Below are 12,250 nucleotides of genomic sequence, written 5' to 3'. Positions count from 1 at the left end.
TCAGCAAGAAGATAGGACAAAATTCTATTGATTCTAAGAGCACAAAACCTTAAGCTGGAAGTTCAGTATGAGTGTGATGTTGTGACAGGCGTGGATCCAAGGGATGGGAAAAACCAAAACTTTTCATACAAAATATGTCTACTTTATCTAATAAACAAATAATAACTTTTAGAAAATACCAATAGAAACAATTCAGCTTAGTCGAATATAACTCTTACTTGTTTATGGCATTAAACAAAAAAATAACGATATTTTTATAGTCTCAACCACATTCTTATAGAAACCTATTACGTATTCAAATCATTTTATATTATAGAAATTGTAATTTAATAAATAAATCTATACTTTTTGTAGAGAAATATTTCTTAAATTTATAATTTAATATTAAAAAGGTAACATAATAAAATTATAGAAATTGAACATAAAATATATGTACATTGTAAAACTTGCACAAGCATGCATGATTTAAATGACTTTAGAGACTAATATAAAGAAAAATTTTCTTTATATTAAATATGTTTTTTATATTCTTTATTTTCTTTTAGTTTTTTTTTTTTTTTTTTTTTTTTGATTGCTTAAATAACCTTGAGTTTTTACTATCTTTTTTCTTATCCACATAATAATCTGTCCGTCAGTGTTTCATTAAGCATACTTATGAGTAGCAGACGAGTTCATGCCTTATGTATGCGATTGATAAGTTAATTAAATATAAATTTGAACTCCTATGAAATATGTAAGATTTGTTGTAAAATAAGTCCTAAAGAAGCATTTGCACAAAGTATCTGAAGGTTTCTAAAACTTCAACAAATTTTAGTTAAAATTTAATTTATTTTTTTATAAAATCAATGTAAATAATTTAACAATTGACCCACTTACAAAGGACCCATTTGGTAAGACTGCTTTTTATATAACATGTCTTAGTTATTTTATGTTCTCGTAAGACAACATAATTACTGTAAAACAATCATGCTTTCAAACTTAATATATGCAAGGAGCAACACGTACAGTGTGTAACAAAAGTAAAAGGAAAATATATGAAATATGTATATTTAGGTCATGGAAATGTTAATGGAAAACCCTTATATAACGATTCAAATTATTGTCCAATGTTCAAAATCAAAGTTTCTCGGAACTTTTGAAACAAATACTTGGTATTTTCGAAGAAAGCTTGGCAATGACAAAGCAAGCAATGACAACATTTCACTGTTCTCTCCGCTCGCTCTACATTATCCTACTTCGTATGTCGAATATTGTATAGTTGTGCCCGTAATCCTGTTTGTCAACTCATATGGGTTTAACCCATGCGATTTTTAGTATGGAATAATTCTCTATTTTAGCCATTGAACTTGATGAAGTTAAACCTGCGAATGCAATAGCCGGGTAAATTTCTTCAAGTCCTCTTCCCTTTATAGGTATTTCATTGTCGATTATTCCAGAATAGCCTGATACTTATGTATGTTTAAGAAGCTTACCACTTGACTATTACAGTCAAAAATTACCTTAGATCTAAGATATCAACTGACATATCAATTAGGTCAATCTGTCCTTCTGGCTGTTGAAAAATATATTAAACTTAAACTTTCCACTAAAAATTGCGGCATGTCATAATATAAGGTGGTGTGTCATAATGTCCATGGACCTTATGACACACTAAATTGAGTCCTAATGTCCATTGACATAATGACAATTTAAAAAGTATCACAATGTTCAAGAGCAATGCGACAGCATGTCTATGGATTTTAAAGGGCCCATTTATCAAAAAAAAAAAGCCTTTTTAGCGAAGCCGGTATTCGAAATTCCTCAGGGTTAGAAACTTTTTGAAAGGAATCCAAAATGAAACATACACCAAATTTAGGAGCAATTCTTTTCGGAATAAGTGTGTCCCTTTCTTAAGTTCTAAACTAATTTTTTTATATATTTCTGTTTTATAAGTGATGACATTTTAAAAAAGTGACATAATGTCCATGAACAATGTCAATGGACATCATGTCACTTGACATTATGATACGCAACAAAAGATTATCTGGTTTGCTAGAATGTTTCAATTTACCACTATGACTTATGTAAGATCAATCACTCACAGTTCCCAAGAATTTGTATATAAGAGCCCAATATGTCCTGTACATATTAATGACATGTCCGGTTTGATCAGCTCGTCTAGAAATTTATTATGTATGTATAGGATTTGTATTTTCTGAAGAGAAGAGTTAATAGTTGATAGTTTGGTTTATAAGTCTAGATGGCGAGGTTTCGTTTCCCATCAGACACTCTGATCAGTTTCACTGCAACGGGTGTGTGAATAAAATATATCATTCCCAGCAACCTATTAGGCCTTAACGTTCGTAAACAGTCAGACGGACGGATGGATGGATGGGGTGACTTGATCGTCGTACAATCTTTTAAATAGCCAAAATATATACCTCTTGTTGTATTACAAATAGAATAACAAATCTTTGTTTTTAAAGGATTTTAAGTAATGAACTACTTCCATTATTTAAAGTCAATCCATCACTACTATATATTAACGGATTGGAATCAAACTTTTCTGATAAAAATCAGAACCCAACGTATATATTTAAATCATTGCAATAGTACTTATACTAATTGATGTGAAGTTAGCTGCATTTCGTTGAATTCTTTGGCGCCATTTTTCAAATATTATACCTTTAATTGCCATTTACTGTTTGACACAAAACGTACAGAGTCATTCTTTTAACATTCATTCATATGTCAAAGTAATTGACCCACATAGTTTTTCTTTTATAAAAAAAACACATGATGTTGTTTTTCTAGTTGTTTTTGTGCTGTTTGTATTCCATTTTTTTTTGTTGCTTTCAAGTTCAGATGTTAAAGTGTCTGCGTATAATTTGAAAATGGTACTTGAAGCATTCAACTGACATTACTGTAGTCATTATAATAGTTTGCACTGTACCCTGTTATTCGGGGGGATCTATGTATAACATTTTATTAAATAATTTAATAAATTTGCATTACTAGGTAATGTGTTAAAATGCTACAATTTTTTACATTTATGGTGATCCCAGTAACACTTTCATTGCCATGTAAGGGCTTAAAATGCTAAAATTTACTTACAAAATAGCATTTTAAGTCATTGTTTTAACACGGTGATGTCATTAGAGGCAAGTACTTACTACTAACGATTACAAGTAATTATAAAAAATTGTCATAGAAAATCGTAAACGTATACAGCTTCTATATCTTTACTGGCAAGATGACTAATGAATTAGAAAGTATTTATATACAGCATTATTAGTAAGACCTTATTGGACTACTTCTATGTTGTTATCTATGTTGTTAGGTAAGTAATTACAATTGAAAGCCATTACCCAGTTTTTGCTGGGATATAATTGGACGCAAGTGCTTACCCAATCGCTTACAGCTAATTTCAATGTAAATCGTGTGAAATAACGCATACAGCTTCCATATCCCCCGAGGGAATGTTTCCTTGATGAATTATCCAATCATGGTGTTACCAGTATATCTAGTATGCCTGGAATAAACTGGTGATATTATTTTACTCCTCGGCTAGTCCTTGGAATGATTTGACATGGGGTCTAACCAGAGAACTACACAATCTGGAACTACAGGTGGTGACTATGGACTATGTCCTGATTGCCCTGTCCAAATTAGCAGGAAGAGTTGCAGATGAAAGACTGATGAATGTTCAAGTCTATATAATGACAACAGATATCCCACAGAGGAGTGACTGTGGGACTAAGCGTTGGAAATAAGTTGATGTTCATTGTATACAATACAGTATGAATGTATGGGTATGTGGAACTGATCAGCCCATATACCTAGAGTGAGTCTGGCGTATGCTGTTCTCTTATGAGTGTATCGAATGGGGCGATGGTGAGTCTTTACAAAAGCTCCCCCCGTAATTAAAAAATACCACCATAGGCCAACAAGGCAAGTGTTCACGTAAAGCACTTCGACTTTTGAAAATATATCAAATTATTAATAAGACGTTATTAAAGTAGTTCTAGGTAATCATAAAGATATGTAGTAATCATTATAAAGTATGTTAATAGGAAAGTGATTACACTTGCTACGTTTTTGCAGGCAAATAGATAGCCAAATATCAAAAAATTATTTATCTTAAGATTACTAAGCAACACAACAATGAAAAGTGATTTCCCGCTTGTTTACTTAGGGATAAAAAGGTGTGTATTGCTTATCTGAAATAGTCAGTCAATAAGGGTCTGAATACATAGATATATAAAATTTCTAGCATTGAAATATTGGGCAAGAATGTTGTGTAAATGGGATACATTGTCCCCTAGCAGAACTGCTGGGATACCATATGGTGGTGCTTTCTTGTTGATAGTAGCAATGGTAGTAGTGGTAGTAAATTGTCTAAACATTTAACATTATTTAGCCTTACATACATTTCTCCATAAAAAACGTACATACATAGATATATACATACCTATGATCAAGAAAACTTGTGTTTGCCAATTGCCTTTGTCCTTTATTAAGGATTTCTGGGTATGAGTTACAGAGACAGGGATGAGATATACAACACTGAATTCATTGTAACAAAAAGTACATTTATTAGTTTAGTTTTATACAAGAGTTAATTTGTTTTGCAAGGATTTTTTCTCATTCCCACTTAATAAGAGATAAAACCCAAGTTTACATGGGATGACGAAGTGTTAATAGAGAAAAACTTTAGGTACTTTTGCATGGAATTTTTACTGCACCAAATGTCCTTTATTGCCATCTCTATAATTTCTCATAGGAAAAAGTGCTTTTTTACTCTGTAATAGAGAGAGTTGAGTTAATTAGTTTTCATAGCACCAAGTGTTAAAGTCTTTATACGATGTAGAATATTTAAGTAATTTTATTTGAAATTCTCTTCCACCCCTCCCCCCTCTTTATACATATGAGCCTTTCTTTAAAGGGCTGGAAATATATATTTTTTAAAAATTCTTTTGAAAGAGAAAACGAAAGAAAATTTACTATAATGATAATGAAAAGGATGTGAAATTGTGTTTAAATATTTTCTTTATTGTGGTTAAAATAGGAATTTTCTTGGTAGTAGTTTTTTTTTCTTCAATTCACAAGATAAATGCGGTCAATTAAATTGATAAATTGTGGTTGTGTGGCATGTGTGTTTAGGTGACATAGTGTTGAATTTTTTATGAAAATAATAAATATAAAAAAAAAACAATTTCTTAACTTTTATTTTATTATAAAGTCAACTCTGTCAACATTGTTGTCCTCCCTTGATATTAAAAATAACTGCAGACAAAGATGTCAAAAAGTTTTAATTGCAACACAATGTAATTAAGGAGATAAAAGAACATAGTACCTATGTGGGCAAATCGATTTTGAGAATTATGTAGAGAATATAAACAAAATTTAAAAAATTTTAAACTTTCTTTTAAAATTATTAGCATTTGAGTAAACATATATTACTGATAACAAACCAAAACTAAAATCCTTTAACAAACATTTGAAGATTTGCAAAAAAAGGTTCAAAGGTTTAACATTATGCTCGATGGTTTATCATGCTCTAGTTTAACATTATGATAAATTTCTTTTAAAATTTAATATAAAACATATATAGCATATTTTCAGGCTTGGCTAAACATTTGTTACCGTTTTAGAGAGAAGTGAACAACAAACAGAAAGGAAATATGAATACATAGTAGTGCACTTATAACTATAAAAAATTTAAACTGTCACTACAAATTATATCAAATGTCACGGATGTATTTAGTTAAAGTCTTAAAAATACAACATGAAAATTACTCATTCACTTTGCTAAAACGAAACGGAAGTCAAAACTCTTCACTAACACAAAATGAAAAAAATATATATACTCATAAACATACACACAGCGTTCAACACTTACAATACAAACATGCATGCATGATTACTTTTGTGTGGTTCTATGGAGCGTATGATTTATATTTTATGGAAATATTCTCCTTAACTTTCATTTTATACACTTTGCAGGGCAAATAGTGAATGACTTTATTGGTTGCTGGTGGCCAACAAGACACTTTATTACATTTTATTTTTGTTCTTTTTTTATTATTATGTTTCCTATCGTAACGTAGTAGTCCCCAAGTAATATAGTATATAAGGCTTTAATTTAAATTTTTTATTATCTCAGGAAAAATATCTACATAATTATGCTTTTTTTCGTCTTCTTCATTCTATAAAAAATAAAGATGATCAAAATAAAATTGCATAATTCTTTATGTTGTTCAATGTTCTGTAAATGAAATATTTTTTAAATTTCAATTTTATTTTGAAAGTACGTACATACACTGCTTAAAGAAAAAAATTACTTTTAAATAAACAATTTAGTAAATAAGACTACTGTTCAAAAAATTTATTTAAATATTAACTACAAGCGTTTGTAAAACTTCAAAGAAATTATTTAATAATTTTTTTTCAAGTTTTAAGGCAAAATATTCTTTATTAAATTTTCTTTGAAAAAGAAAGTGGCACAAAAGTGAAATTATTATCGCCAGCGTCGAGGAACACAAATAAATTGTGAACAAATTAGAAACACGTGTATGAAATATATAAGTATGCAGAAAGAAACAAAGCAAAAAAGGATGGTAAATAGAAAAATAACATAATAATAAAGTTGTAGAGTAACCTGCATATGTGTGTTATTTTAGATGTTCAACTAAACAGTTGTATAAAAGAGTAATTTCATTTATGATTGAGTGATGATGATCAAGGAGGGATTGTATCTCTTATAGGATGGATAGATATATAGATAGATTTATAGATAGATAGATAGATAGATAGATAGATAGATAGATAGATAGATAGATAGATAGATAGATAGATAGATAGATAGATAGATAGATAGATAGATAGATAGATAGATAGATAGATAGATAGATAGATAGATAGATAGATAGATAGATAGATAGATAGATAGATAGATTATCCCTTTTACTATGTAAATGCAGGTTACATTAAACCGAACGTTTATAAGTGTTGATTGTGTTTCTCCATAATATTGTATCATTTATTTTGTTGGTGTTATGTTTACCGCATATACATACCAGAAGCGTATCCACGGGGGAATAGCTCTTCCATATTAAAAAATTTTACTACAAAATGTAAAAAATAGTCAAATGGAAAAAATAAAAAAAACAATACCCACCAGCGATTAAGCTGGCTACGCGCCTGTTACATACAAACATATTATAAGACCTAGTACAAGGAAGTGATCAATTAGTTAAGGCACACCCTTGAACTTGTAACATCAACAACAATAGCATACATATTAAAAGACATTTTGCAACTAAATGTTAAGTAATATATGAGATGATGAAAAAAGAACGGTGTCAATTCCAAAGTTTTGTACACACAAACATGTGTATTAACATTTACTAGTTTATCTTACTATTATTAACTATTAAATATTTTATTTCTTTTCTTTCTTTTAGAGTTAATAATGCTGGTAAGTACATACGCGTGTCAGTAAACGCCTTTATATATAGTTTTTGTATGTATGTTGTCAATGGTTACTCTGCCTATACAACTACATATTGTGAAACAAAAAAAAAACATTTTGCGTTTATGTTCTGATATTTGTAAAGAATAAACCCACATCTAACTAATTCGTATTAACCACATGACATGGATTTATACTGTTATTTGAGAGTATTTAACATAACATGGAGCTACGTATAGGTACTAAACAAATGAAAAGATATGTGAAAGTGATTTTCAAAAGATATTGTTCATATTCAATATCAAGCAAATATAGTATAACAGCACTCGATAATGGCTTTAACTAACATAACCACTTACTTCACAATCAAATAAGAAAGTACTTTATTTTACGTTTTGCTTTTATAGTTGCTTATTTGTAAGAACTTATTTAAGTAGTGATTAAAAAGCAAGCGTATTAAGTAGTTTCATCTAATATCATTTCAATGTTAAAAATATAAAATAAAATGCTAATGAAGAAGTGAAAAGAAGCCTTTTTAGATTTTCAACTTACTACGGCGGTCCATCTTAATTTCTTCGGACTTTTTATTGATATCAACACACAGGCGAATATGGCAAGATCGTGAGGGAATCTTCATATATAAGTAAGCACTACAGTTGGTCTAATGTTTCGTGTGAGTACTTATATACAGATTTGTTAACTTTGTATACCTTTGAAATAACATATACCCACGATCCTTATTGGATTCTAATAAAATTTAATGTTGCCCTTTCATCCACAAATACATAATTACGTTCTGTATGCACCCAACTAGTGCTGGGACAGAAGTTGCAAAACTAGGTACAAAACTTAATCTATTTAAATCTAGATTAAGGTGAGGAGCAGACAATAACTAATCTTCCTTGGGATGGATATATTTTTTTATGATTTATCGGAATTATCTAATGTTCGATTAGAACGAATAAACCATTCGCAGGTTTGTATACACGCATTCTACACGAAAATATAGTATCCAATAATAATTGTCCTTTAATCCTCTTTTCGTTTTTAGTGGCTCTTTCTTCCGATATTCCCCTTACAGGTCGTATAAACCCAAGTTGTTTTTGGATAAAAATTTGGGTAAAAACCCAATCTATTTTTATTCACTTTATATTTAAGACTTATGTACACTTAAATGGTGGGTATATAAGATTCGACATAACCGAATATACTTCATATCTATTTACTTTTAGCTTAAATCGAATTATTGTTTACATATATACATACATATTTATATTATTAATGGTTGTTGAATAGAAGGCGTTGTTTTTAAGTAGCCATGGAAACATTTATGTTCGTTTATAAATAATTACAATTAATAACTAGGATCATTTAATAAATTATCTATTTGTATAGAAAAGTATTTAATAATAAATTTATTAGGAAATTATAAAGATTTATGTGAAAATAAAATACAAAAAAAATGTTATGTTTAACATAAATATTGCAAAATAGAAAATAAAATAAAGTATACGCCACATGTGATAAATGAAATTAAATTAATTAACACTCATACGTCACGTATCAATACATACATATGATGAGTTTGATCTATTAAGTGATACTATTTAGACATGTAAATTGTTTAAGATTGTTATTTGTCTATACTCAATACATATTAATTACTTATAACAAACGTTTTCTTGTATTTAAGTCTTTATTCTAAGACATATGTTATGGCTCTTTTTTGCATGAATAATTTAGTAGTCTAATAATATATTTGATATAATTTATATAAACATGTTAATTGATAAGAAGTGTTTTGTGTTGAAGTACTTTAATCGTTAAGTATGTAAAGAGCAAGGATATTTGCTGAATGCAAAAAGTTTTGCAACATTAAAATACTAAACTAGAACTGAACTAGAACGGAACTAGAATTGAACTAGAACTGAACTAGAATTGAACTAGAACTGAACTAGAACTGAACTAGAACTGAACTAGAACTGAACTAGAACTGAACTAGAACTGAACTAGAACTGAACTAGAACTGAACTAGAACTGAACTAGAACTGAACTAGAACTGAACTAGAACTGAACTAGAACTGAACTAGAACTGAACTAGAACTGAACTAGAACTGAAGTAGAACTGAAGTAGAACTGAACTAGAACTGAACTAGAACTGTACTAGAACTGAACTAGAACTGGACTGGACATGAACTACAACTGGACTAGACATGAACTACAACTGGACTAGAACTGAACTCAATTGGAACTAGAGTCAAAATTTGAGCTTGAACAGTACGACGGGTATTCGCCACAAGTATATAGTCAGATAGGCTAAAAGATTAAAATGTGGAAATTGAGGTAGTTGATAATATATTTTTATTTCGGGAACATTATTTACAAAGTTTTCTCATTGTTGGCCTGTGTATTACAATGATAGAAACATTTATTTCTCCCAATCTATCAGTGACAAACAGTGATGAATTGGAGTTGCAAAAAAATGCTAATCTAATTAATGTTTTGAAACAATTAGCAATTATTAAGTAATGTTTTTCTAAGAATGTAATTAATAATTTAACTAATTTTTCTTAAGAATACAAAAAAACTAAAAACACAATATAAATACTTAATAGTTAAAGTGGAAATTTTTAGCTAAATTTATAGAGAAATACACGTAGGGTATTATTCATAAATATTTATTAAAGGTTTATAAGAAGAATTGTGTACGATAATTTGTTTTATAAACCTTTGATAAATGTTTATGTATAAGGCAGTTAAAGTTAATAAATTATAAATTCTTTAATTAATTAGATATTTTTTTTGTGTATTATAATTTTCCAAATGTATTGTATTTACTGCTGAGTAATTGTTATTGATTTTTCTTAAAATATTTTTTAATAAATGGGGATTTTTCTAAAGGAATTTTAAAAATAAATGTAATATAATATATAGTTTTAGAAAGTTATTAATTTTTAATACAAATTGTTAATAATTTTAAAATAAAAAAAATTGTTTAAATAAATACCTGGGCTTGGGAAAACTTTCACGTTTTGAACGTCTCTTTTTCAGCCATATACGTTTACCCACTTTGACACGCATTGTTAGGGAAATATTGTTGCTTATGTGGCTAATGTTGCTTAAACTTGTATGAAACAGTTGTTTTTAATTTATTCGAAAAAAAGACAACAAAAAGTTTGAATGCACTCTCAGTTTTAAAACTCTATTTCCGTTTTAGTTAATTGTTTGAGAGAGAGAGAGTTTTGGAAACGAGAAAAATTATTAAGGATTAGTTTGTTTGTGGTTATTGTTGTTGTTTTGAACAAATCACAGAAATGTTTTTTTTTTTTTAATTTCTAATATAAACAAGGAATGATAATGTTGTTGTACGTATGAGTAATATTTAAAGAGCGAGTTTTAGAAAAGTTAAATTAGAGCCCGCACAATTGAAATTATTTGAAATGTTTTTAGGATATGCTTCGTTGCTTATATTATTTAATAAATTATTAAATTTTTGTATAAATTAATAGTTTTTATTAGCTTTTGTCTTAAAATTTTTGTTATTAAAACATTTTTTTGTTGTTAAAATTTATTTAGTTAATTAATTGTTCCAGAATTTTTTTAACGAAGCCAGGTACATTTAGCTATTTTAGTAGTTACAGCTTATTTTTCATGTTTATTTAATAGTTGTTTTTGTTGTTGTTGTTGTCAAAAGCTTAAAAATTTTCTTTTCTTAATGCTAAATGTCAAAACGAAGCAGCATTAAGAAAACGTAGCAGCAGTAGAGAATAAAAACACAAAAATTACGTCAAAATGATTTCATTCTTATATTTCTAAGCCTTTCTTTTGTACATTTTTAATTTTGTTCTTTTCCGCTTCCTTTTTCGTTTTATGTAAATTTTTCTTTAATAATGTTGACGTTTAAATTTTGAAAAAAAACCTCTTCAAAACCTCCACCTCCAGCAACACTCACATTCGTAAGGGGTTTAAAACATTTCACTGGAATTTTATTATCAAACACTTTTTCTTAAATTTATGTTGATGTAAATGTTATTTATTGTTATTTTATAAAAGATTTACTTTTATTAAAAATTCATATTATAATGTCACTCATACGCTTCGTTGGCCATTAAAACACAATTTTTTCTTATGTTTGTGGCTTTTTTTCTTTATTTATTATTTAAACATTTTATTCTATTTTTTCTTATTTTTTTATTTCACTTTCAAATCTATAATTAAAGAAAATAATAAACAAATTAAAAAAATATTTCCACTTGTTTGTTAAATTGTTAAAAAATGTAACGCTTTCGTTACTTTTATGCTGTTGTTCCGGCCAGCGTTTAATTGAAAATGCCGTTCAATTGCTGTTGACACATTTTCATTACTGGCCGTTGCTGGGCTGACCGGGTTGTTTGTTTGATTTTCTTTTGTTGTTGTTTTTTTGAATCGTTTAAACTTAAAAGAGGTGAATAAGAAAATTAGTTTTTTATTTTTTTTTTTTTTTTTTGTTCTTTTATTCCTTTCCCTTAGTTTTATTTATTTAATTTTTTCATTTGTTTTTACCAACAAATCAAATTGTTTATTTGTTTTGTTTAGAATTTTTTTCTTCTGTTTAATTTCAAATACATTTATTAAACCCCTGGTAAATGTTTGTGATGTATGTATATTCGAACCATTTGTTTAATTAGTTTCTTTTATTTTCTCAAAATTTTTGATATTAATTTTCAATATTTATATTTTTTTTTTTTCAAAACAATAAACAATGTTTTTTAAACACATTTCAAACATATATAACTCTAAAATATCAGACCTTTATTT

The 12,250-nt window shown here is 28.2% G+C and overlaps 1 protein-coding gene and 1 long non-coding RNA gene across 5 annotated transcripts in view; one reads left to right on the top strand and one right to left on the bottom strand.

Annotated features, from left to right (window-relative positions):
- The window catches only part of LOC124421296, a 105,832-nt gene that overhangs the window by 39,970 nt on the left and 53,612 nt on the right, over nucleotides 1-12,250 (bottom strand). For 2 of the 4 annotated variants that reach the window (XR_006941558.1, XM_046956229.1), the window contains exon 2: nucleotides 10,461-11,887. The exons of 1 other annotated variant lie outside the window; for it this stretch is intronic. Coding sequence is in view for 1 of the 3 variants with exons in the window: in XM_046956229.1 (XP_046812185.1) it covers nucleotides 10,461-10,534 (74 nt within the window). In the remaining 2 variants the exon portion in view is untranslated. The remainder of the gene's footprint in view (nucleotides 1-10,460; nucleotides 11,888-12,250) is intronic. One more of the 4 variants, XR_006941559.1, reaches the window with a different exon arrangement.
- LOC124421297 lies at nucleotides 6,560-8,900 on the top strand. Its single transcript, XR_006941560.1, has 6 exons — nucleotides 6,560-6,599; nucleotides 7,446-7,459; nucleotides 7,981-8,126; nucleotides 8,268-8,429; nucleotides 8,505-8,630; nucleotides 8,686-8,900. It is a non-coding gene; the product is annotated as an uncharacterized LOC124421297 (long non-coding RNA).

The sequence above is a fragment of the Lucilia cuprina genome, chromosome 2 (assembly GCF_022045245.1).
Source record: "Lucilia cuprina isolate Lc7/37 chromosome 2, ASM2204524v1, whole genome shotgun sequence".
NCBI lineage: Eukaryota > Metazoa > Arthropoda > Insecta > Diptera > Calliphoridae > Lucilia > Lucilia cuprina.
This window is presented reverse-complemented; position numbering and strand designations above follow the sequence as displayed.